Source organism: Salvelinus fontinalis, chromosome 12, assembly GCF_029448725.1.
Source record: "Salvelinus fontinalis isolate EN_2023a chromosome 12, ASM2944872v1, whole genome shotgun sequence".
Taxonomy (NCBI): Eukaryota; Metazoa; Chordata; class Actinopteri; order Salmoniformes; family Salmonidae; genus Salvelinus; species Salvelinus fontinalis.
Genome location: NC_074676.1, coordinates 37,174,996 through 37,202,482, shown reverse-complemented (window position 1 = coordinate 37,202,482; position 27,487 = coordinate 37,174,996). Strand labels below are relative to the sequence as shown.

Here is a 27,487-nt window from a genome sequence, read left to right as displayed (position 1 = left end):
TTTATGATCCACACACAGTGGGTGGGTGATTGGTTGAAAGCCGAGAGTTTTAGCCAGAGGTACATGATGAGTAAAGTCCAGCACACGAGAGCCCTACAATTCAGGGGTGTGTGTGTGTGTGTGTGTGTGTGTGTGTGTGTGTGTGTGTGTGTGTGTGTGTGTGTGTGTGTGTGTGTGTGTGTGTGTGCGTCTGTGGGAGTGGGAGTGGGGTGGTCAACATCTGAGGACAAAACATATTTTTGGGGATCTGTTTACATTCACATGAGTGACCTTGGGAACAATAGGGAATGGAGTGATTGTGCAGCAGAAGTGTTTACTGAAACAAAGGAAACAGTCATTGGAAACAGCTGGGGTATTGGAGAGCGTAAGCCATGTTCAAGTAGAGCTTTGGATGGATTAATACAGCCTCCTCTATTACTTCCAGGGTTAGTTGTTATCCACACAGCAGTGGTCAGCTAAGCACAGGCGCTCGAGTTTGAGAAGGAATCTTCTTACCCTGGAATGGGGATTACCCCCCCCCCCCCCCTCCCATCACTTTGAGTACATGTATCTATTAGAATATGTCGTGGTCTTTCTGCAGTATTTCTCCATTCATTTTCCTATTGTCACTAAAGAGGATTTCTCAGAGGTAGTTTGTTGTGCTGAGTAGGCTTATGGCAAATGCTGAAACTGTTCTTCCTGAATGACAGACACTGTCAGTGTTCTCAGTGACTGTCATTGTCTTGTTTAGGGTGCATCCAAGGAGGGAGTCGCACAGTGAGTAAAAAGACCCCTAGGAGGCATCTCTGGGTTTGTCAGACACATCACAACTAATCCAGACAGTTGCCAAGCCAAGATGGGATTTGAATCAAGCTTCAAATAGCAGCTGCCACTGCATAACTGGAACAAATAGAAGTCAGAGAAGCAGAACATAACATGAAACAACAAGAGGTGCCTCAGCTCCATAGCTGACAATACTGTAGTTAACGGGCCGGGACAGGTGTGTTACAGCTTGTATCTGCTCAGGGCTTTTATGTCTGTGTAGCTAACTGCTGTATGCTACGGGTGCAGTGTTGTGCACCCACCCCACCCCCTCCTTATCCCCTTCTCGCCCCTTCTGGTATCCCAAGCTGAACAGGAGTAATCAGATGAGAGGCGGAGTGGGGAGGCTCACGTGGGGACACAGCGTCTACCAGGGATTAAAAAACAAGAATCTTGATTGAAGTTCCACTAGTCTCACTCTACAAGCGGGTTAAATGGGAGAGAGAGAGAGACAGATACAGAGAGAGAGAGGGGAAGAGGGAGAAAGGTACAGAGGGAGGTACAGCAGTGAGAAGGAGTGGGAGGAATAAAGAGCGAGAAAGGGAGACAGCGCAGTGCTGGGCGGCAGGGGGAATTAGTGTGAGGGAGAGACAGAGAGGGGGGAAGACAGGAAGCGTGCCACAGCCACTGAGCCAGAGACGCAGGGAGAGGAAGACAGAGAGGCCATGAGCAGCAGAGAGGGCAACAGGGGGGAGACAGGAAGGATCACAGCGCGCGGAGACGGAGAGTGAGGGGGGAGGACCAGGAAGAGAAAGAGAGAAAAAACAAAGGGATACAATCAGAAACAGGCTTGGACAGGAAAGGGGAGCGAGTGGGTGGGGGTCTGAGGAGAATTAAGCGGAAGAAAGTTTTCGAAAGAGAGGAAAAGAACGGGAGAAGGAGAAGTCAATGAGAAAAACATTCCATGTGAATGTCAAGGGCAGGAAGCTGGAGGGAAAAAAGCTAATTCTTTAAGGAGTCTTCCTCTGTGGCTGCTGGACTGCTTCCATCATGTTCTCAGACACCAGAGCACCTGGAGAGCACAGAGGCTTTCAGGACAGCAACCCTCATCTCAACCTCTGGCTCCACAATAGATTCAGGGCCCATCACAGCGACATGGGACTCAATGGGCAGCGCAGGCGGACTGATGCCAACCTTACCTATCCCAACAGGACCAAAGAGGTAGGCTTTAAATCACAAGAGGTAATCAACAATATACATGGGAAGGAAAGGATGGGTCCCAATTTGAATGGACTGGGACTGGAGGAGCTAGATTTAAGAAGCCAAGTTGGCAGTCCTTCCAGGTGGAGCCAGGTCCCGTCTCCAGAGCCAGGCCTGAGACACAGCGCATCTGTCAGGAACCACTACACAGAACGCTCCTTTGTTTGGAACCACCGCCAGACGTTACCACATACCTCAGTCAGGAACTACGTGACTGCCCCTGCTCCACCAACACAGTTCAAAGGTCAAGACAGCTGTAAAGTGCCTGTTTGTTTGGAGGACCAGCTTTGGGGTTACCCCAGAGAGACCTGTCAGAGAAACCTTCATAAATCCAGCTGGGTGGATTCAGCCACAGCCAAACAGGGCTTACCCAGACACCAGAATTTTGGTTCTACCTTGAGTTCCACCCCCAAAAAAGTGAGAAACATCCAGAGAGTCTTGACTAGACCAGTAGGCGGACCAGAGACCAGAAGAGAACAGAAATACTTGACTAAACCTGTGGAGGGTTACAATGGACCCAGCTCTCTGCATGAGGTCATATTCTCTACAGAGGTTCCTCAGAGAAATATGGGAGGTCCCACTCTCCGACCCCAGCAGAGTCCCAGTAAGCTTTGTCCCACCCCAGAGGATGTCCAGACCAGGCCCGCCAGCGGGCACCATGGCTCCAGGAGAGGGCCAGGGCTGACTGGGTCGAAGAGGAGCCACCGGAAGGTGGTCCGGGATCAGATCCGGAGAGTGGTGGAGAACCTGGAGGAGGTTCTAGGAGGCCTGAAGGACATCCATCAGGAGATGAAGGAGGTAAAGACGTTTCTGTTTGCCAATAAGTTACAGATAGGGTCTATCTTTGATGGGAGGATTTAAAGCTGTTTCTCGTGCAGAACTGTGGTATAGTGGTACCACTCCCCGGCACAAGTCACATGTACAACGGAGATTGGGGTTCAATCCCCGCATCCCACTGTTCTGATTTCCAAACTGTCTCAATAAGTGTCAAATACTTTTAAAAAAAAAGTTGTTTTGGGAGGGGATAGTGAGCAATACCCTGGTATTGTCATATAGCCTTCAAAATATTTCAGCTGCTTTCTTTGATGTTCTTTTGATATTTGTATAAACATATTATCATGCTATTTCAGGTCCTGAAGGGACTGTGAAGAGCAGTTGTACAGTGTGTTACTTTTGCACTTCCCAGAAAGAGCATAATACCAGTTCATACGTTTGATAATTTAACATGCATTAAAGAGGCGTCTGAATTGATATACACTGTTATACTGCTTGCAAAGCGTCTCTCCACCACAGTGTTACAGTCTTATCTATGAAACAGCATAGAAGTGAAGATTTCACTGCACTTTTAAAGGGAGGAAGTGGTGTTTGCTGGGTCGTTCCACCCATAGAGAATGATAGAGATAGCATCCCTATATCGTTTCCAATATGACGTCTGTTTATTTTAGTTCACCTTTATTTAACCAGGTAGGCTAGTTGAGAATGAGTTCTCATTTACAACTGCGACCTGGCCAAGATAAAGCACAGCAGATCAACACAAACAACACAGAGTTACACATGAAATAAACAAACATAAATAGGCCACAATGGCGAAGTAATTACAATATACCAATTGAACACTGGAATGGTAGATGTGCAGAAGATGAATGTGCAAGTAGAGATACTGGGGTGCAAAGGAGCAAGATAAATAAATACAGTATGTGGATGAGGTAGTTGGATGGGCTGTTTACAGACGGGCTATGTACAGGTGCAGTGATCTGTGAGCTGCTCTGATAGCTGGTGCTTAAAGCTAGTGAGGGAGATAGGAGTCTCCAGTTTCAGTGATTTTTGCAGTTCGTTCCAGTCATTGGCAGCGGCCAAAGGAGGAATTGGCTTTGAGGGTGACCAGAGAGATATACCTGCTGGAGCGCGTGCTACGAGTGGGTGCTGCTATGGTGACCAGTGAGCTGAGATAAGGTGGGGCTTTACCTAGCAGAGACTTGTAGATGACCTGGAGCCAGTGGGTTTGGCAACGAGTATGAAGCGAGGGCCAGCCAATGAGAGCGTACAGGTCGCAGTGGTGGGTAGTATATGGGGCTTTGGTGAAAAAACGGATGGCACTGTGATAGACTGCATCCAATTTGTTGAGTAGGGTGTTGGAGGCTATTTTATAAATTACATCGCCGAAGTCGAGGATCGGTAGGATGGTCAGTTGCTTTGTTGCAAAATAGGAAGCCGGTTCTAGATTTAATTTTGGATTGGAGATGCTTAATGTGAGTCTGGAAGGAGAGTTTACAGTCTAACTAGACGCCTAGGTATTTGTAGTTGTCTACATATTCTAAGTCAGAACCGTCCAGAGTAGTGATGCTGGACGGGCGGGCAGGTGCGGGCAGTGATCGATTGAAGAGCATGCATTTAGTTTTACTTGCATTTTAGAGCAGTTAGAGGCCACGGAAGGAGAGTTGTATGGCATTGAAACTCGTCTGGAGGTTAGTTAACACAGTGTCCAAAGAAGGGCCAGAAGTATACAGAATGGTGTCGTCTGCGTAGAGGTGGATCAGAGAATCACCAGCAGCAAAAGCAACATCATTGATGTATAAAGAGAAGAGTCGGCCCGAGAATTGAACCCTGTGGCACCCCCATAGAGACTGCCAGAGGTCCAGACAACAGGCCTTCCGATTTGACACACTGAACTCTATCAGAGAAGTAGTTGGTGAACCAGGCGAGGCAATCATTTGAGAAACCAAGGCTGTTGAGTCTGCCAATAAGAATGTGGTGATTGACAGAGTCGAAAGCCTTGGCCAGGTCGATGAATACGGCTGCACAGTAATGTCTCTTATCGATGGCAGTTATGATATCGTTTAGGACCTTGAGCATGGTTAAGGTGCACCCCTGATCAGCTCTGAAACCAGATTGCATAGCAGAGAAGGTACGGTGGGATTAAAAAATGTTTGGTGATCTGTTTGTTAACTTGGGTTTCGAAGACCATAGAAAGGCAGGGTAGGATAGATATAGGTCTGTAGCAATTTGGGTCTAGAGTGTCACCCCCTTTAAAGAGGGGGATGACTGCGGCAGCTTTCCAATCTTTGGGGATCTCAGACGATACGAAAGAGAGGTTGAACAAGCTAGTAATAGGGGTTGCAACAATTTCGGCGGATAGTTTTAGGAAGAGAGGGTCCAGATTGTCTAGCCCTGCTGATTTTTAGGGTTCCAGATTTTGCAGCCCTTTCAGAACATCAGCTATCTGGATTTGGGTGAAGGAGAAATGGGGGAGGCTTGGGCAAGTTGCAGTGAGGGGTGCAGGGCTGTTGACCGGGGTAAGGGTAGCCAGGTGGAAAGCAGGGCCAGCCGTAGAAAAATGCTTATTGAAATTCTCAATTATCGCAGATTTATCGGTGGTGACAGTGTTTCCAAGCCTCAGTGCAGTGGGCAGCTGGGAGGAGGTGCTCTTGTTCTCCATGGACTTTACAGTGTCCCAGAACTTTTTGGAGTTAGTGCTACAGGATGCAAATTTCTGTTTGAAAAGAGCTAGCCTTTGCTTTCCTAACTGCCTGTGTATATTGGTTCCTAACTTCCCTGAAAAGTTGCATGTCGCAGGGGCTATTCGATGCTAATGCAGAATGCCACAGGATGCTTTTGTGCTGGTCGAGGGCAGTGAGGTCTGGAGTGAACCAAGTGCTATATCTGTTCCTGGTTCTACATTTTTGAATGGGGCATGCTTATTTAAGATGGTGAAGAAAGCACCTTTAAAGAATAACCAGGCATCCTCTACTGACGGAACTATCCTTCCAGGATACCCAGACCAGGTCGATTAGAAAGGCCTGCTCGCTGAAGTGCTTTAGGGAGCGTTTGACAGTGATGAGGGGTGGTTGTTTGACCGTTTACCCATTACAGACGCAGGCAATGAGGCAGTGATCGCTGAGATCCTGGTTGAAGACAGGAGAGGTGTATTTGGAGGGCAGGTTGGTTTGGATGATATCTATGAGGGTGCCCGTGTTTACGGATTTGGTGTTGTACCTGGTAGGTTCATTGATAATTTGTATGAGATTGAGAGCATCAAGCTTAGATTGTAGGATGGCCGGGGTGTTAAGCATGTTCTAGTTTAGGTCACCTAACAGCACAAGCTCTGAAGATAGATGGGGGCAATCAGTTCGCATATTGTGTCCATGGAACAGCTGGACAAATGCTATTTGTCACTTGCTTCGAAACAACAGGTGTGGACTAACAGTGAAATGCTTACGGGCCCTTCCCAACAATGCAGAGAGAAAGAAAATAGATAAATAATAGAAAAGTAAAACATGTAATAATAAAAGTATTAATAGATAAATAAGGAGTAACGATAACTTGGCTATATACAAGGAGCATCAGTACCAAGTCGATGTGCAGGTGTACGAGGTAATTCTATGTTCACCTTTTGTTGCCTTACAGGCTGAAATGAAAACACATAAAATCAGACTTTTTATTTACACACAGTAACCCACAATATCCAGAGAAAAATTAACCCACAATTAAAACAGTAAAATACCATATTTGGATAAGTGAACAACCCCCTGAGTTAATACTTGGTGGAACCACCTTTTGCTTGAATTACAGCCATAAGTCTCTTTGAATACGTCTCTACTAACTTTGCACACCTAGACTGTGCAATATTTGCCCATTCTTCCTTGCAGAATTGCTCAAGCTCAGTCAAATTGCATAGTGACCGCTCATGGACCGCTCTCTTTAAGTCATTCCACAGATTCTGGATGGGATTTAGGTCGGGGCTCTGACTAGGCCACTCAAGGACGTTCACCTTCTTGTCCTTCAGCCACTGTGCAATTACTTTGGCGGTGTGCTTTGGGTCATTGTCATGTTGAAACGTGAACCATCTTCCCATTTTCAACTTCCTGGCAGAGGGCTGCATGTTCTCATAAATCTGTCGGTATTTTGCATTGTCCATTTTCCCTTCTATCCCGACAAGTGCTCCCTGCTGAAGAGAAACACCCCCTCAACAGGATGCTGCTGTCACGTGTGCTCCCTCTCCGGCCTCAAGGTCACCAGGCTGCTCATCATGGCGCACCCCTGTCAACATCGTTACGCGCATTATGACACTCACCTGGACTCCCTCACCTCCTTGATTACCTGCCCTTTATATGTCACTCCTTTGGTTCCTTCCCCAGGCGCCATTGTTTCTGTGTCATGTCTGTGCGTTGCCAATGTTTCTTATTTGATATTATGTTGTGTTTATTTATTAAAACACATACTCCCTGAACTTGCTTCCCGACTCTCAGCGCACATCGTTACAACTGCCACCACCGTGCTTTACTATAGACTTTGTGTTCCTTGGGTGGAAAGATGTATTGGGTTTTCGCCAGATATATCATTTTGCATTCAGGCCAAAAAGTTCAATTTTGGTCTCATCTGACCACAGCATCTTTTGCCACAAACATTGAGTGGCTGCTGCCAATATACTGACTCAACTCCAGCCACTTTAATAATGGAAAAATTAATGTAAAAAATGTATCACTAGCCACTTTAAACAATGCCACTTAATATAATGTTTACATACCCTACATTACTCATCTCATATATATATACTGTACCATCTACTGCATCTTGCCATCTTTATGTAATACATGTATCACTAGCCACTTTAAACAATGGCACTTTTATACGTTTACATACCCTACATTACTCATCTAATATGTATATACTGTACTCTATACCATCTACTGCATCTTGCCTATGCCGTTCTGTACCATCACTCATTCATATATTTTTATGTACATATTCTTCATCCCTTTACACTTGTGTGTATAAGGTAGTTGTTGTGAAATTGTTAGGTTAGATTACTTGTTGGTTACTACTGCATTGTCGGGAACTAGAAGCACAAGCATTTCGCTACACTCGCATTAACATCTGCTAACCATGTGTATGTGACAAATAAAATTTGATTTGATTTGGCCTCGGAATCTACAATGTGCGTTTTGGCAAAGCTCAAACCAGACTTGATGTGGCTTTTTTTGAGGAGTGTTTTTTTCTTGCCACCCTCCCATAGAGGACAGATTTGTGGAGCGCTTGTGGTATTGTGGTCACATGCACACATTGACCAATATATGCCATAACGGCCTGAAGCTCCTTCAAAGTCACCATTGGCTTCTTGGTAGCCTCTCTGATCAGTCACCTCCTTACCAGGTCATCCAGTTTGGAGGGACGGCCTGGTCTATGCAGGGTCTGGGTGGTGCCATACGCCTTCCACTTTGTAATAATGGTCATAACTGTGCTCCCAGGGATAGACAAAGCATTTAAAATCTTTTCATATCCATCCCCTGACTTGTCATTTCCACAACTTTATCTCATAGATCTTTTGAAAGTACCACCCATAATGGATTATTTGTTTTGAATTGCACTACTAAGCAGTGGAGTCCTCTATGAACAACTGCTTTTATTCTGAACTAATCAAAGTCCCTACAACTGATCACAGATGGAAGCCAATTAGCTTGATTTGTAGTTGGTTATACCTCAGCAAGTTTGCAATTTAAATTCTAAGGGGGGGTTCACTTATCCAAATAGGGCATTATACTGTTTTGGATATAATTTTTTTTATGGATATTGTGGGTTACTGTGTGTAAATAAAGCTGGAAAAAGTATAATTTTATGTATTTTCATTTCAGGCTGTAAGGCAACAAAAGGTGAACATTTTGAAAGGGGATGGTGACTTTCTATACCCACTGTATGACTAGGAATAAAGTGCTAGATAGTAAACGGTAGGAGCACGGATGTGATGAGTCAAAAAAGTTAGTGCAAAAAAGGGTCAATGCAGATAGTCCAGGTAGCTATTTGGTTAACTATTTAACTAACTATTTAGCAGTCTTATAGCTTGGGGGTAGAGGCTGTTCAGGTTCCTGTTGGTTCCAGACTTGGTGCATCGGTACCGTTGCCGTGTGATAGCAGAGAGAACAGTCTATGACTTGGGTGGCTGGAGTCTGTGACAATTTTTATGGCTTTCCTCTGACATCGCCTGGTATAGAGGTCCTGGATGACAGGGAGCTCAACAATGATGTACTGGGCTGCCCACACTATCCTCTGTAAAGCCTTGCGGTCGGATGACGAATCAGTTGCCATACCAAGCGGTGATGTAGCTAGTCAATATGCTCTCAATGGTGCAGCTGTATAACTTTTTGAGGATCTGAGGGCCCATGCCAAATCTTTTCAGCCTACTAAGGGGAAAAGGCGTTGTTGTGCCCTCTTCACGACCGTGTTGGCGTATTTGGACCATGATAGATCCATAGTGATGTGGATGGGGGCGTACTTGGCCATCCGTTTCCTGTAGTCCACGATCAGCTCCTTTGACTTTCTGACGTTGAGGGAAAGGTTGTTGTCCTGGCACCACACTGCCTCATCATCGTCGGTGATCAGGCCTACCACCGTTGTGTTGTCAGCAAACTTAATAATGGTGTTGGAGTCATGCGTAGCCATGCGGTCGTGGGTGAACAGGGAGTACAGGAGGGGACTAAGCACGCACCCCTGAGGGGCCCCGTGTTGAGTGTCATTGTGGCAGATGGGTTGTTGCCTACCCTCACCGCCTGGGGGAATCCCATCAGGAAGTCCAGGATCCAGTTATAGAGGGAGGTGTTCAGTCCCAGGGTCTTACTCTTAGTGATGAGCTTGTAGGGCACTATGGTGTTGAATGCTGAGCTATAGTCAATGAACAGCATTCTCACGTAGGTCTTCCTTTTGTTCAAGTGGGAAACGGCAGTGTGGAGTGCCATACATATTGCATCATCTGTGGATCTGTTGGGGCGGTATACGAATTGGAGTGGGTCCATGGTGTCTGGGATGACGGTGTTGATGTGAGCCTTGACCAGCCTTTCAAAGCACTTCATGATTACAGATGTGAGTGCTATGGTGTGATAGTCATTTAGACAGGTTACCTTGGTGTTCTTGAGCACAGGGACTATGGTGGTCTGCTTGAAACATGTATGTATTGCAGACTGGTTTAGGGAGATGCTGAAAATATCAGTGAAGACACTTGCCAGCTGGTCGGTGCATAATCTGAGTATGCGTCCTGGTAATCCATTTGGCCCTGCGGCCTTGTGAATGTTAACCTGTTTAAAGTTCTTACATCGGCTACGGAGAGCATGATCACACAGTCATCCGGGAACAGCTTGTGCTCTTACGCATGGTTCAGTGTTGCGTGCCTCAAAGCGAGCATAGAAAGCATTTAACTTGTCTGGTAGGCTCGCGTCACTGGGCAGCTCGCAGCGGAGTTTCCCTTCGTAATCCGTGATAGTTTGCAACACTGCCACATCCAACGAGCGTCAGAGTGTGGAGTAAAGGTGACCTAGAGTTATTTTGTCTCTAGTTGCACAGGTGACATGCTGGTAGAAATGAGGTAAGACGGATTTCAGTTTTCCTGCATTAAAATCACCGACCACCAGGAGCGCCGCCTCTGGATGAACATTTGATTGTTTGCTTATGGCCCCCTGCAGCTCGTTGAGTGCAGTCTTAGTGCCAGCCTCAGTTTGTGGTGGTAAATAAACAGCTACGAAAAATATGGTAAATATTTGGTAAATAGTATGGTATACAGCTTATCATGAGGTGTTCTAACTCAGGCAAGCAGAACCTTGAAACCTAATATTAGAGATTGAGCACCAACTACTAATTAACAAAGAGACACACCACCCCCCTTGAGCTTAACTTTCACTACCGTTCTGTCCTGTCGATACATAGAAAACCAGAGAATATTATCCATGTCCTTGTTCAGCCAAGTTTTCGAGAAACTTAGGATATTACAGTTCTTCAGGTTCCGTTGATAGGATAGTCTCGAACGGAGCTTGTCCACTATCTTCTCCAGTGATTATACATTCGCCAATAGAACAGAGGGTAGAGGCGGATTATTGACTTGTCCGTAGTTTCATCAGGGTTCCCCGCAAATCAGCCTTTATATTGTCGTCTCTTTCTCTTCCGAGTGTCGGGATTACGGCCTGGTCTGGGGTGAGCAGTACGCCCTCTGCCGCCAACTCATTGAAGTAGAAATCTTCATCCAAATCGAGGTTAGTGATCGCTGTTCTGATGTACAGAAGTTATTTTCGGTCATAGCAAATGATGGCGTAAAAGTTCCGATCAGCGCAAAAAAACATACAAAATAGCAGAGTTGGTCAGGAGCCCGTAAAACGGCCTTTATACATTCCAACACCATTCTCTTTTGTTGGCAAACAAACTGAAAGGAATACATTCTGCCACTTGTAGTGTGTTGTTTGAACAGGTATAAAGCCAAGATTGCCGATTTACTGCCACCTGCAGTTATGGAGTTTCTTCTCACGAGTATATTCATTGGCTGATCCCTCCTGATGACCCAGATGGAATCATATGATCCTTCCTTAACCCATTGGACGTCCCACCCACTTGACTACTTCAAAATGGTGAAAGTCCTCAATCGTGCTGCCCATGCTAATACAGGCTTTTGGCTAGTAGAGGCCTCTATCATTCTCTATGGTTCCATCAAATGAGAAAACCTTCTGGGTAGTGTAACTTCGTCCATTTTTTTCCCCCATCTCATTTTAACATTCTGTTATAAAGAGCACATGTTAAACTTAATGAAAAACAACTTTCCCATCTCAAGAAGATAATTAATTACAAAAATTCAGTTCCAAATAAAGTTACAGGGTTGTTGATTTCCTCTTAAATCAGCCATAAATCCCTTTGTGACAAGGGGAATGGAAGCTTGCTGTGTGCAACAGGGAGGGGTAATTGAATGCAAACTTTACAAAATGAAATTGTTGAGACATTTCTAGCCTGTCTATCTATTGGTAACAGCGTTAATGTGTTATGCTTGACACTCTCACTTTCCCATCATCAAAACACCAAAAAATGTCCAAAAAGAGTAGAACCAGCTCACTGCTTTTACACTATGATTTGACTATTAAATGTTCAATGTTTATTTTGAAATAAATATTAAAGCAAAAGTTTAGTTCACGTAACAGGGTGGTTTTTGTATTTTATTTTATTAATCACTAATCACATGAAATAAATAATAATCTTCAGAAATGACTTTGTCAAATCAACAAAATAACTAGGGCTTTACAATGATGGTGAAAACGTTTTAGGGTTAAGTGGGTTGAAATCTTCTTAGAAGGGGTGAACAGAGGAACATGTTAAAATACTGAATTTGGGCACTTTAGCAAGTCTTTATTCATAAAAAAAAAATCTGATGTATTAAATTTACCATGTGGTCAATATTAAAGGGCACAATTTCTATTGGTGCACAATTTCTGCTTAAAATATCAAAGATACGCAAAAGGCACTCTTTTCGTGGAACGACCCTGCTATGCTCCATTTACCTAATGTCTGCAATGTTTTAAAGTGATGCTCAGCAGCGGTACCCTCTCCTCTCCAGTCCTTCCACCACCAGATGCTGACAGGGGAGCAGCTGGAACCATGCTTTTAATCCATTTATGGAAACGACTGAGCCCTGGCTCATATTCTCATCCCATAAAAGTGACATGTAAATCGGCCCCTCTCACGTTATCTTGCTGCATTACTGTACTGTATATGGCACTCCTGCCGTGCCAGGTGGAAAGTTCCACATAAGTGCAGTCCGAGAGCAAGGGTATTCCACGGGGGTATTGCAAATGATAGTAGAACGTTAAATAAATGTATGGAGTAACATCCAACGATGCTGTTCTTATAGTGTGGTGCAAGGAAAATCTCTTACTGGACCAGATGGTCAGGGACCTGAAGGAAGACACCAGAGAACTTGAGTAGTTAAGTGAGAAAAACAATTAGCCTAGCAACAGCACGACCACACACAGCAAAGGTTGAGGCAGATCAAACATTTTCTCCATCTCATTTTCTCGCATCTCTCCAGCCCCATCTCTAACATGTATCTTAATCTCTTTCACAGGTGGTGCAGCAGATTGAGCTGCTGACCTCGTCCATTGACCTGAGTGAAAGGGAAGCCAGCCCCAGCCTGCCCAGCGACAGTAGCTCCACCTCCAGTGGAGTCGCGATGGGCAGTAGCCATCAGAGGCCCAGAGGCCCAGGGGGTGAGGAGACCAGGCAGGGGGACGCAGCTCTGTCCTCCCTCATCAGGACTAACTCACCCCAGCGTCACAACCCTGCCTCCAGCCCGGTCCGCCTCCCCCACCAACATGCTCCCAGGCCTCACAGGAGTAGCCCTGTTCGCCCTCCCACCCCTGGTCTGTCCCCCATCAGCACCAACCCACCTCACCCCAACACCCATGATCCCTCAGTCAAGAGCAAGAGTTTACATTACCCCCTCAACCCTGCATCTAACTCTGCTCTCTTTCACATCCTGGGACTTTCCCCCCATGAAATAAGTCCCCCTCCTCACCCCTCTGCTCTCGGTCCTTCTGTCACCTTAGAAACCCAAACAGGGTCACCCATGAGGTCACCTCTCCCTGTCAGCCCACCCAGAGCCCTTAAGACCCAGACCATGGTGGAGGGAGTGAGGACAACATCTGCTAAATCACTGAGGCTAACCCAGGGCCAGACAGTCCCACATGGCCCAGGGAGAGTTCCAGGGCCCAAGGGCCGCAAGCCGCCTCCTTACCCGCACGATGGGCACTTTGATCGGGGGGCAAGTAAAGGCAAGGACCCCAGGAAGGCTCCCCCGTATCCTGTGAAGAGAAGACTGCTCTCGACCACGGTGTGAGAGGGAGGTGATTGGATCAATGGAGCAACTGCCACAGAGCTGAGGGAGCAGAGGGTGATTTAAGGCTCACCAACTTGAGCAGAGTCCACGTTTCCAAGGTGATGAGAGGTGTCTCGGGGTAGGTATATGTCAGCAGAGTTCTGCTGCATTTGTGCTGACATCCTGTCCACCTTTCTGGCTTGGCTCTGACCAAGGATAAGAGACAGGATAAGAGACAGCAACACCTGGCTCGGCGCACTTGTAACTACTAGGGCCCGATGCAGATGCCCACTTAGCAGAATGATGACAACCAAATAGGAAGTGAGAGCATTTCTTTGGCGTACCATGTCTCTTGGCTGACTTGGTCACCCAGTGCTTGGAAGTGTGTATGGGGGAGATGGGGGAGAGGGGGAGAGAGACAGCGGGGCAGCTGGCCATTAGTCCTACCCTTCAAAGGGCCCTTGGTGGTGATGCCTAACCCAATCCTCCTCATCCACAAGCTCCATCTGCTCCCTGTAAATGTCAATCAGGAAATACAGAGGAAGAGAGAGAGAGAGATGGGGGAACGCAGTCCAAACTGGCCGAGAGCATTTACAAGAGAGAAATGATGACGCACTCATCGGGTCGTATCATGGTGCCCGTAGTTCAGAATCAATCTGCCTGTATCACAGTGGTTGTAACGTGCCATTGCATGTTGTAGATAATTTGTATTTGTAGTTAATTTGATGCCATCTTGTGGACTTGACATGTACTTCAGCAGATACATTTGGACTGAAAACATTGTTCTAATCAGGGATCTTAGGAATACCTTCCAATGCAATTTTTAGACAATGTTGGCTATGTTTTCTGATGGGAAGTTAAAAGTCAACAGTTATAGTAGTAACAGATGGCCAATAGTAACGACCTGTTCATAAACTGAACAAAAATATAAATGCAACATGCAACAATTTCAAAGATTTTACTGAGTTACAGTTCATATAAGGAATTCAGTCGATTGAAATGAATTCATTAGGCCCTCATCTATTGATTTCACATTACTGGGAATACAGATATGCATCTATTGGTCACAGATACACAACATGAACAAAAGTATGTGGACACCTGTTCGTCGAACGTGTCATTCCAAAATCATGGGCATTAAAATGAAGTTGGTCCCCCCTTTGCTGCTACAACAGCCTCCACTCTTCTGGGAAGGGTTTCCACTAGATGTTGGAACATTGCTGCGGGGGCTTGCTTCCATTCAGCCAAAAGAGCATTAGTGAGGTCGGGCACTGATGTTGGGCGATTAGGCCTGGCTCGCAGTCTGCGTTCCAATTCATCCCAAAGGTGTTTGATGGGGTTGTGGTCAGGGCTCTGTGCAGGCCAGTCAAGTTCTTCCACACCGATCTCGACAAACCATTTTTGTATTGACCTCGCTTTGTGCACGGGGGCATTTTCATGCTGAAACAGGAAAGGGCCTTTCTCAAACTGTTGCTACAAAGTTGGAAGCACAGAATCATCTAGAATGTCATTGTATGCTGTAGCGTTAAGATTTCCCTTCACTGGAACTAAGGGGCCTAGCCCAAACCATGAAAAACAGCCCAGACCATTATTCCTCCTCCACCAAACATTACAGTTGGCACTATGCATTGGGACAGGTAGCGTTCTCCTGGCATCCGCCAAACCCAGATTCGTCCGTCGGACTGCCAGATTGTGAAGCGGGATTCATCACTCTGGAGAACGCATTTCCACTGCTCCATAGTCCAATGGCGGCGAGCTTTACACCACTCCAGCTGATACTTGGCATTGTGTATAGTGATCTTAGGCTTGAGTGCGGCTGCTCGGCCATGGAAACCCATTTCATGAAGCTCCCGACAAACAGTTATTGTGCTGGCGTTGCTTCCAGAGGCAGTTTGGAACTCTGTAGTGACCAAGGACAGACGATTTGAATGCGCTATGCGCTTTAGCACTTGGTTGTCCCGTTCTGTGAGCTTATATGGTCTACTACTTCGCGGCTGAGTCGTTGTTGCTCCTAGATGTTTACACTTCACAGCACTTATAGTTGACCGGGGAAGCTCTAGCAGGGTAGAAATCTGACGAACTGACTTGTTGGAAAGGTGGCATCCTATGACGGTTCCACGTTCAAAGTCACTGTGCTCTACTGCCATTCTACTGCCAATGACGTGGTTACATGTGGTCTGCGGTTGTGAGGCCGGTTGGACATACTGTCAAATTCTCTAAAACGATGTTGGAGGCAGCTTATGGTAGAGAAATTAACATTCAATTCTCTGGCAACAGCTTGGTGGCCATTCCTAGATTCAGCTGGCCAATTGCATTTTAGAGTGGTCTTTAACTGTACCCAGCACAAAGTGCACCTGTGTAATGATCATGCTGTTTAATCAGCTTCTTGATATGCCACATCTGTCAGGTGGATGGATTATATTGGCAAAGGATACATGCTCACTAACAGGGATGAAAACAAATTTGTGCACAAAATTTGAGAGAAATAAGCTTTTTATGCATATGGAACATTTCTGGGATCTTTTATTTCAGCCAGTTGTGGAAAAAATACCCAATTGTCATACTTGAGTAAAAGTAAAGATAACTTAATAAAAAATTACTCAAGTAAAAGTAGAAGTCACCTAGTAAATTCTACTTGAGTAAAAGTCTAAAAGTATTTGATTTTAAATACACTTAAGCAGTGGCGATTTCAGCATGTACATCTTGTTTGGGAAAACAAAAACAAAACAAAAATGAGGATGCATGCCAGCAAAGCCACTACACAACACAACACTAAACAATACATTAATCGCACTATAACAGTGACAAACGGTGCCCACAAACTGTTAGGGCCTACATAAAGCTGTCCCAACAGCAGAGTCCCAAAAGCAGTCCCAACACCTTACCACTGCTACACCTGGCTATCAGCGGAGCCTTATCTGGCAGCGGAAAAGTTCATTCAGTCTCATTTACTGCTGTTTAAAAAAACTTAGCTGATATGGATGACTTTCTGAAACAAATGTGGTTTCTATTGACAACTGAGATGTAAAAACTATCGCATAAGGGAACGACAAGCGGCTAAGAGGCAATCCATAATTTCGATTAAGACATTAATGAGAGAGCTATGACGGACGTAGTCAATATAACTATTTGTTCAGCACTTTTGAAATGTACAGCGATAGAATTCAGAACTTAGGCTGTACACCAAGTCAGAACCGTAGGATAAATAAAGGGGGCATATAAGCAGACAATGAAAGCGCTTACAATATTCGATGATTACAGTTCTCTAAAATAGGTTATACACAACCAAGTCAGAACAGTAGGCAAAATTAAGAGGGAAAAATAGACCAAATGATTAGGGTGATGCACATAGGCTACTAACAGCTTACTACACAACATACACTTAATATTACTTTCTTAGCTACAGTATACATATCTCCCTGGCATATTACGTAATTTATGCAGCAGCATACAATACATTTTTGAACAGGAAGGTCCTTCGTGGGCAAATTTTTGCATCAAACTTTGTCATCAAAATCTGGTATTCTCCGGATTTATGGTGCTTTCAAGACAACTGGGAACTCGGGGGGAAAAACAAGGTTGAATCATGATGATATCAGTGATCTTCAGGTCGTAGCTCTAGAAAGAGGCCTGAATCCCGACTTACAATTCCGAGATGGATGACCGTTCAAAATGTATTTTCCCAGTCAGAGCAAATTTTTTCCCGACTTCCCAGATGTCTTGAACTCATTGTAGTCAGATTTCCCAGTCCGAGTTAAGTTGTTTTGAGCGCGGCACAAATCATGCTTCATTGACAGCATGGCCAATGTTGAATGTTTATAATTTTAAGCTTGGAAAAGAGACCCTGAAACCCAGACTTGGGACCACACAATCACTCCACTGAATAGCAGGCTAGTGATTGCTTTGCAATGCTTGCAGTTAGCCACTAATTCCTTCCAAACCACTCATTGTTGAATTTGCAACGTCCGACTTGTTGTGTAATGTTGATGTCCAATGGTCGATGAGCACCGATATGTTTTATCTATAAATTCTCTTCATTATTTCTCTTCATATGACAAGGCTTAAAAAAGATTTGCCAGTAGATTGTCGACTTGATTCATGATGATGACTGCGAGCAAAGATTTTGAAAGTATGATGTTGACATGATCAGTCCAATCAAAGGTACTGTAGATATAACATGATTTGACGTAATTTTATCTGTGGCCAATGACATTGAGCCTTCTTGGATGGGCACTTCTAATGTAACTCTATGGCAGCACACAAGGGGCTTGAATTTTCGAGCTGACAAAACACTGAGCCAATCACGGCGCAAGTAGAGAACATTACCAACCCTTACGCTACGCAAACTCAGCAAAAAAAGAAGGGTCCTCTCACTGTCAACTGTGTTAATTTTCAGCAAACTTAACATGTGTAAATATTTGTATGAACATAACAAGATTCAACAAATGAGACATAAACTGAACAAGTTCCACAGACATGTGACTAACAGAAATGGAATAATGTGTCCCTGAACAAAGGGGCGGTCAAAATAAAAAATAACAGTCAGTATCTGGTGTGGCCACCAGCTGCATTAAGTACTGCAGTGCATCTCCTGCTCATGGACTGCACCAGATTTGCCAGTTCTTGCTGTGAGATGTTACCCCACTCTTCCACCAAGGCACCTGCAAGTTCCCGGACATTTCTGGGGGGAATGGCCCTAGCCCTCACCCTCCGATCCAACAGATCCCAGACGTGCTCAATGGGATTGAGATCTGGGCTCTTTGCTGGCCATGGCAGAACACTGACATTCCTGTCTTACAGGAAATCACGCACAGAACGAGCAGTATGGCTGGTGGCATTGTCATGCTGGAGGGTCATGTCAGGATGAGCCTGCAGGAAGGGTAACACATGAGGGAGGAGGACGTCTTCCCTGTAACGCACAGCGTTGAGATTTCCTGCAATGACAACAAGCTCAGTCCGATGATGCTGTGACGCACCGCCCCAGATCATGACGGACCCTCCACCTCCAAATCGATCCCGCTCCAGAGTACAGGCCTCGGTGTAAAGCGCATTCCTTCGACAATGAACGCGAATCCGACCATCACCCCTGGTGAGACAAAACTGCGACACTTTTTGCCAATCCTGTCTGGTCCAGTGACGGTGGGTTTGTTCCCATAGGCAACATTGTTTCCAGTGATGTTTGGTGAGGACCTGCCTTACAACAGGCCTACAAGCCCTCAGTCCAGCCTCTCTCAGCCTATTTCGGACAGTCTGAGCACTGATGGAGGGATTGTGCGTTTCTGGTGTAACTCGGGCAGTTGTTGTTGCCATCCTGGACCTGTCCCGCAGGTGTGATGTTCGGATGTATCGATCCTGTGCAGGTGTTGTAACACGTGGTCTGCCACTGCGAGGACGATCAGCTGTCCGTCCTGTCTCCCTGTAGCGCTGTCTCAGTACGGACATTGCAATTTATTGCCCTGGCCCCATCTGCAGACCTCATGCCTCCTTGCAGCATGCTTAAAGCAGGTTCACGCAGATGAGCAGGGACCCTGGGCATCTTTCTTTGGTGTTTTTCAGTCAGTAGAAAGACCTCTTTAGTGTCCTAAGTTTTCATAACTGTGACCTTAATTGCCTACCGCCTGTAAGCTGTTAGTGTCTTAATGACCGTTCCATAGGTGCATGTTAATTAGTTGTTTATGGTTCATTGAACAAGCATGGGAAACAGTGTTTTAACCCTTTACAATGAAGATCTGTGAAGTTATTTGGATTTATACGAATTATCTTTGAAAGACAGGGTCCTGAAAAGGGGAGTTTATTTTCCGCTGAATGTCCCACCACCACAGAAAGCACTGAGCTAGGCTGAAACACCTGCATTTTGGAGCTGCCTTACTCAAGAAAGCAAAAAAGAGACCATGTTTGTGTTATGCTTTATTAACTCAACGATCATTTTTTAAATTTTATTTTTTACATTGTTTGCAAACTGTCCAAAAACGTTATGCACGTCAAATTTCGTATTTGTGTAATAGCTATATTTTCATATGGAACGTAATAATGTTATATTGGATAATGTAACTCATGGCTATGGAATCTGCTGAACTGAAAATGTGTGCACTAATAATATAAAACAAGAGCATGAGATCAGCACACAGAACTCTGAAAGTAATCCAAGCTGAAAACCATCAAACCTGAGCATGGACAGCAGTGTGAATTCTTAGCAAGGACATTCTGATCAATTAGCTGTGTCAAAACAAAACATGAGAACACACATTTCACATTCCCAGACAACATGACTTTTATTGGAGCACATTGTGATTTAGAAAGCCAAGGAGTAGAAAATAAAATATTTAAAAAAGAAGTGCCCGGTGGTATTTCCTTTTGGGAGCCAAGGGACTCCACTATCAATGCTGAGTGAGGGCCTCCTCTAGACAGACAGGGATGAACCTGGTATGTGCTGGCAAGCTAACTATCCTCTACATCAAGGCAATATGTCTCTAATCCTGGTGGGCCAAATAAGCATCTGTTCTAAAGCTCCACCTAGCTTCATTAAGACTGTTGGTAGGAGTGAGAGAGGGAGAAAAACTAAATCAACTGCATTGAATGATGATTGGTTGGTTGAATCAGGTGCTCTATCTAGATCAAAAGAACAGAGAAACTGGGGCTCCATGCTCTACAGTGTCTGTACTAACCATTCACTTGCTTAGAGAAGAAGCAAATTGGAAAAATGTATATCTGTTAACGTGCGCACGATGAAGAGAAAGATTACTCACATTTCCCTGGCTTAGCATAAGACCGATAAATCCTCTGAACCTATATCTCTCTACACCCGTTAAGATCAGACATCCCAAGATGCATTCTCATACAGTATGGAACATAATGAATTTTCAATATAAAGCCATAATCCTCAACATAAAAAACAATAGATTTATTCAACAGCATAGCTGTCACTCATTACTGTATCGTCCTTCGTGCTTGAATATCGTCCTTCAATTGCCACTGTTGTCGACATTAGAGCACAATGGCCTGCCTTAAGAGCACGCCTGGATGTCACCATTTGATGATATTACAACAGTCATTCGGATTTCCAGCCAATCAAAGCTCATCGCGTCGTGTCCGGCCAATAATAGTCAGTTTGGAGAGCTCAGCGCGGAACTTCCCATCTTTGTGGGTCACTGGAAGGGTGATGGGAGAGGAAACGAGTTACTACAACATCATAACACAAGTACAACATTCAATGAAAAAACAACATTCAGTTGTGGCATACCACAATTTAGCAGGGCCCCCCTGAAATGTTTGCAGTTTGACAGCAAATTTCCTGTAATTCTATATTTTTGGCCATGGCTTAAAACGTGTTCATATGCTATGTGGGGGGGGGGGGGCCAACTCCCTCCTCCAAAGATATTATTACCCATGGCCCCACCCCCCACGGAGGTATATGCTAAGCCAGTGGTTAGTAGGTTGATATAATCTTCAGATTGCTGTTGTTGACATTGTGCCAAAGTATAGATCCATCATCAATTCTATCTACTTTTGTTGCAAACGCTTCATTCCAGACAAATAGGTAAAAAACAAGAGTTTTGATCTGTTGTGACAGACATACGGGAATGCAGTAGCTCAGCCTCAAGCAGACTAGTCATCTCACCTGTAGAATCCCCCACAGTGAATTCATCTTCCTTCAAAGTCACATCCCTCTGTCCTCCCGCCGCAGTCTGGGACTGTGGAGACGATGACGGGGAGAGATGAGAGCAGGGGATTGACGAGAAAAGGGATAACAAACAAGGGGATGTAAGTGTGAATGGAAAAGAGAGAAACTCATCACGACAGAGGCAAGGAGAGTTACAGTGGAGTGACAAGGTCGAGGAGACGCTCTGCTTCTCAGGAGTGCTGGTTATTTTTATCCCAATGTTTAGTGAGTGTTGTTTTTTTCTCTGTCTTTTCACAGGGGACAGTGCCGTCAGGAGGAGAAGTTGAACGGTTTTGTTCTGACGACAGCGTCTGTCTGAGGCTTTGTCCTTGCGAGGGAGGATGGTCAAGAAGAGGCCTGTGGGAGAGCAGTGTATGTGTGGCGATGTACAAAGCCTCCTCGCCTGACAGACTCCTCAGAACAGTGTTTCCCTGTATGGTGTTTCGGTAAACACTGGTGGGTTGCCATTGATTTGTGTGAAGATGTGGCAATAAACTGCGTCATGACTACAAACATCAGTCTAGTTTAAATAGTAGATCAGAGGGAGATATAAAAAACTTATGGTGGGATGGACACAGGACAGACTGGTTTAAGAACCACTGCCTTAGAACTCTGTGTGCAACTTACATGTGATGTGACACTAGTCTGAGAGTTGTTTGTACTCTGAACACAGCAGCATTCACTTGGGAGAAGAATACATGGTTAGATCTGAATGCAACATGTTAACAATGTACTCTCTGACTGCAATAAAATGTTCTCTCAAATACCTACAGTACCAGTCAAAAGTTTGGATACACCTACTCATTCAAGGGTTTTTCTTTATTTTTACTATTTTCTACATTGTAGAATAATAGTGAAGCCATAAGAATTATGAATTAACACATATGGAATCATGTAGTAACCAAAAAAGTGTTAAACAAATCAAAATATATTTTATATTTGAGGTTCTTCAAAGTAGCCACCCTTTGCCTTGACAGCTTTTGCACACTCTTGACATTCTCTCCACCAGCTTCATGAGGTAGTCACCTGGAATGCATTTCAATTAACACGTGTGCCTTGTTAAGTTCATTTGTGGAATTTCTTTCCTTCTTACTGCGTTTGAGCTAAATAGTTGTGTTGTGACAAGGTAGGGGTGGTATACAGAATAGCCCTATTTGGTAAAAGACCAAGTTAATATTATGGCAAGAACAGCTCAAATAAGCAAAGACAAAAAACAGTCATTACTTTAAGACATGAAGGTCAGTCAATTCGGAAAATTTAAAGAACTTTGAAAGTTTCTTTAAATGCAGTTACAAAAACCATCAAGCGCTATGACGAAACTGGCTCTCATGAGGAACGCCACAGGAAAGTAAGACCCAGGGTTACCTCTGCTGCAGAGGATAAGTTCATCAGAGTTACCAGCCTCAGAAATTGCAGCCCAAATAAATGCTTCAGAGTTCATGTAACAGAAACATCTCTACATCAACTGTTCAGAGGAGACTGCGTGAATCAGGCCTTCATGGTCAAATTGCTGCAAAGAAACCACTACTAAAGGACACCAATAAGAAGAAGACTTGCTTGGGCCAAGAAACATGAGCAATGGACATTAGACTGGTGGAAATCTCTCTTTTGGTCTGAAAATGTGAGATGTTTGGTTCCAACCGCTGTGTCTTTGTGAGATGCAGAGTGGGTGAACGGATGATCACCGCATGTGTGGTTCCCACAGTGAAGCATGGAGGAGGTCTGATGGTGTGGGGGTGCTTTGCTGGTGGCACAGTCTGTGATTTATTTAGAATTCAAGGCACACTTAACCAGCATTGCTACCACAGCATTCTGCAGCGATACGCCATCCCATCTGGTTTGCACTTAGTGGGACTATAATTTGTTTTTAAAGAGGACAATGACCCAACACACCTCCAGGCTATGTAAGGGCTATTCAAACAAGAAGGAGAGTGATGGAGTGCTGCATCAGATGACCTGGCCTCCACAATCACCCAATCTCAACCCAATTGAGATGGTTCGGGATGAGTTGGGCCGCAGAGTGAAGGAAAAGCAGCCAACAAGTGCTCAGCCTATGTGGGAGCTCCTTCAAGACAATTGGAAAAGCATTCCAGGTGAAGCTGGTTGACAGAATGCCAAGAGTATGCAAAGCTGTCATCAAGGCAAGGGATGGCTGCTTCAAAGAATATAAAATATATTTTGATTTGTTTTAGACTTTTTTTTCTTCTACATGATTCCAGATGTGTTATTTCATAGTTGTAATATCTTCACTATTATTCTACAATGTAGAAAATAGTTCAAATAAAGAAAACCCTTTGAATGAGTAGCTGTGTCCAAACTTTTGACTGGTACTGTGTGTTGCCATGACAATCTATTTTATCATCTCTACCCATATAAAGCCCTATATTAGCTTTGATTTACAGTTGAAGTTGGAAGTTTACATACACCTTAGCCATATACATTTAAACTCTATCACAATTCCTGACATTTAATCCTAGTAACAATTCCCTATCTTAGGTCAGGTAGGATCACCACTTTATTTTAAGAATGTGAAATGTCAGAATAAAAGCAGAGAGAATTATTTATTTCAGCTTTTATTTCTTTCATCACATTACCAGTGGGTCAGAAGTTTACATACACTCAATTAGTATTTGGTAGCATTGCCTTTAAATTGTTTAACTTGGATCAAATGTTTTGGGTAGCCTTCCACAAGCTTCCCACAATAAGTTGGGTGAATTTTGGCCCATTGCTCCTGACAGAGCTGGTGTAACTGAGTCAGGTTTGTAGGCCTCCTTGCTCGCACATGGTTTTTCAGTTCTGCCCACAACTTTTATATGGGATTGAGGTCAGGGCTTTGTGATGGCCACTCCAATACCTTGAATGTTGTCCTTAAGCCATTTTGCCACAACTTTGGAAGTATGCTTGGGGTCATTGTTCGTTTGGAAGACCCATTTGCGACCACGCTTTAACTTCCTGACTGATGTCTTGAGATGTTGCTTCAATATATCCACAGAATTTTCTTTCCTCATGATGCCATCTGTTTTGTGAAGTGCACCAGTCCCTCCTGCAGCAAAGCACCCCCACAACATGATGCTGCTATCCCCGTGCTTCACGGTTGGGATGGTGTTCTTCGGCTTGCAAGCCTCCCCCTTTTTCCTCCAAACATAACGATGGTCATTATGGCTAAACAGTTCTATTTTTGTTTCATCAGACCAGAGGACATTTCCCCAAAAAGTACGATCTTTGTCCCCATGTGCATTTGCAAACCGTAGTCTGTCTTTTCCATGGTGGTTTTGGAGCAGTGGCTTCCTTGCTGAGCGGCCTTTCTGGTTATGTCGATATAGGACTTGTTTTACTGTGGATATAGATACTTTTGTACCTGTTTCCTCCAGCATCTTCACAAGGTCCTTTGCTGTTGTTCTGGGATTGATTTGCACTTTTTGCACCAAAGTACGTTCATCTCTAGGAGACAGAACGCGTCTCCTTCCTGATCCGTGTGACGGCTGCTTGGTCCCATGGTGTTTATACTTGCGTACTATTGTTTGTACAGATGAACGTGGTACCTTCAGGCGTTTGGAAATTGCTCCCAAGGATGAACCAGACTTGAGGAGGTCTATAATTTTTTATCTGAGGTCTTGGCTGATTTCTTTTGATTTTCACATGATGTCAAGCAAAGAGGCACTGAGTTTAAAGGTAGGCCTTGAAATACATCCACAGGTACACCTCCAATTGACTCAAATGATGTCAATTAGCCTATCAGAAGCTTCTAAAGCCATGACATAATTTTCTGGAATTTTCCAAGCTGTTTAAAGGCACAGTCAACTTAGTGTATGTAAACTTCTGACCCACTGGAATTGTGATACAGTGAATTAACTGCCAGGTCGCAGTTGCAAATGAGAACTTGTTCTCAACTAGCCTACCTGGTTAAATAAAGGTGAAATAAATAAATAAAAATAAGTGAAATAATCTGTCTGTAAACAATTGTTGGAAAAATTACTTGTGTCATGCACAAAGTCCTAAACGACTTGCCAAACCTTTAGTTTGTTAAAAAGAAATGTGTGGAGTGGTTGAAAAACTAGTTTAATGACTCCAACCTAAGTGTACGTAAACTTCCGTCTTCAACTGTAGCTTGCCAGTAAATCAGGATAAAAACATACCGAAGTCTAAAAATGTGTAGGTAGGTACATACAGTCAATGTAGAAGACATGTTTCCATTGGGATATGCAGTTCTACATCATTATCACTGAGACAGACAGAAGGGCACTTGAACCAGGAGACCAGAGGAGAAGACGGGTCAATGCTGCTGTGACAATATGCTGACATTGGACCTTATCTACTTTACACCACAAAACATGTTAGCAAAGATTGTGCTCCAATGCATTATTATGTAGAAATGCTGACAGGTGAGCAAATTACATGATCCATCTGTATATGGTGGATACTTACATATGCACTGGCATACTCAATCTTGGCTCCTTTCAGCTCAGCCTTGAACTGTGTGAAAAACAGGTAGGACTTCCCTTGGGGTCTATCAACATAGAGGAACAGAGAAATCAACACAAATTAAGATAGGGATTAAATCACTACTGATGTTTTATTTGATTTTTTCAATTTCACCTTTATTTAACCAGGTGGGCCAGTTAAGAACAAGTTCTCATTTACAACTGCGACCTGGCCAAGATAAAGCACGATTGTTGACTCTGCTATTAGTTATTCACTAGGCAAAGCCAAGATGAAACACTGGAACTGATTGACCTGAGATTTCTCAGGTGAATGACCACCAAGCGACAGTTGAATAAGTCATTCAGTGTACATGGAAATCTCTGCAGTCTAACTTCTATTGTTCAGTGTGACCTCACACCAGGGATTACAGTTTACCTCCACAAAGAGCAGGAGAACAGACTGTCGTCCTCGCTCAGGCTCACACTCATCAGCCATTGCTGTTAAAACAACATAACATGAAAACCTGTTATTATAATATTATTATTTTGATCATTTATTCTTTAGGTATGTGAGTAGTATGGCACAGGTTGAAATGTACTTTCTGTTGATCTACTTTGGAATGTACTTTTAAACTGCACACTAAAACCTATGAATCAGTTTACCGCAGGTAGCATATGTTTCAACTCTAGACTAGAATAAAGTGTCCTATTTATTAGGTTGAAACAACCTAAACTTAGATCAGGATACAACCTACCTCGTTGGTTCCCCCTTGTGATGCATACGTGAATGAACATTCATATTCTCTCTGTGAAAGTAGGAGGAATTTAAGACATCTACATTTCTCTTGATTAAATTGAGCCTGGAATGATCATTAAAAGACAAAACACATTATTTATTTGTAGGCCTAAGTGTTTGGAAGTCAAATCGGATGTTTGGGAGTCAAACAATTTTAGCTCATTATTATTTCAAACATCTGCAATTTGTAATAAAACGGGACACTTTATTTTCACATGCATAGGCTACTATTGTATATTTGTGATTTAACAAAAAGACAACATGGATTGCGTCTGTCGGAAAATGTAGATCTATTCTAGACCAATGAATAGCCTCCTTGTGGTACTCCGGTACTGACGTGTCAGCATATCAGAGGTCGTTTCCTCATCATCATGAGACGACCAGAAACTTTAGAAAAAAATGTTTTATCTACATAGAGTTTCAATTATATGTAATTTGTGAGCGGTGCCATCATGTTCTTGGTTGTTATTTGAATTAGCTACCATATGTGAATCAACAGCAAGATAGTTTGCAGGGAACTATAACGTTACTCGGGAAATTCGTATGCATATTTGTGCCACTACAACATTACAATGCAACATACACGACTTCACTAGCTGTCTAGTAGTACAGTACTGTTTGTTGGCTGGATGTTGTGGCTAGCTATATTGCTTACCATTTTCTCAGAGAACGTGTGCACCATTCCGCCGGGTTTTACGTTGAATTCCACAGTTTGCGTTCGCTCATCGGCACTAGCCAATGTAACTGTTGACGTTACAACCAACAAAGCAAGAAATGCAAAGTTATTTTGCGCCATTTTGGTCTACTGCTACTGACCGACAACTCGTGCGAGTGCTCTGCCGAGTGTTGTCACAGGGAACTCTAAATAATTCAAGTGATGAGGGAATTCGGGAAAAACACGCGTTTGCTCTCAAATACGCGAAACTTCCTGATATTTTCAAATACAAACACGTATGTGGTTAAACAGTTTAATGTATTGTTCTTTTTCACCCTGCATA

At 44.0% G+C, this 27,487-nt stretch overlaps 2 protein-coding genes across 4 annotated transcripts; one reads left to right on the top strand and one right to left on the bottom strand.

Annotated features, from left to right (window-relative positions):
* The first annotated feature begins 1,136 nt into the window (after window positions 1–1,136).
* On the top strand, window positions 1,137–22,129 carry LOC129867306 (uncharacterized). Its single transcript, XM_055940621.1, has 3 exons — window positions 1,137–2,799; window positions 12,863–13,751; window positions 21,531–22,129. Exons 1-2 carry the CDS (start codon window positions 1,792–1,794, stop codon window positions 13,631–13,633), a joined length of 1,779 nt encoding a protein of 592 aa, XP_055796596.1. The 5' UTR covers window positions 1,137–1,791; the 3' UTR covers window positions 13,634–13,751; window positions 21,531–22,129.
* On the bottom strand, window positions 19,507–27,487 carry LOC129867307 (myeloid-derived growth factor-like). 3 transcript variants are annotated; one of them, XM_055940622.1, is made up of 6 exons: window positions 27,145–27,469; window positions 26,449–26,499; window positions 26,130–26,191; window positions 25,698–25,779; window positions 21,231–21,303; window positions 19,507–20,760 (listed from the first exon to the last, which is right to left on the bottom strand). In XM_055940622.1, the coding sequence occupies exons 1-6, from the start codon at window positions 27,283–27,285 to the stop codon at window positions 20,681–20,683; spliced, it is 489 nt and encodes a 162-aa protein (XP_055796597.1). In that variant the 5' UTR covers window positions 27,286–27,469; the 3' UTR covers window positions 19,507–20,680. The 3 variants fall into 3 exon arrangements, with proteins under 3 accessions (XP_055796597.1, XP_055796598.1, XP_055796599.1); XM_055940623.1 differs by lacking the exon at window positions 26,449–26,499; XM_055940624.1 differs by lacking the exons at window positions 19,507–20,760; window positions 21,231–21,303 and adding an exon at window positions 23,562–25,514 and having other exon boundaries at window positions 27,145–27,487.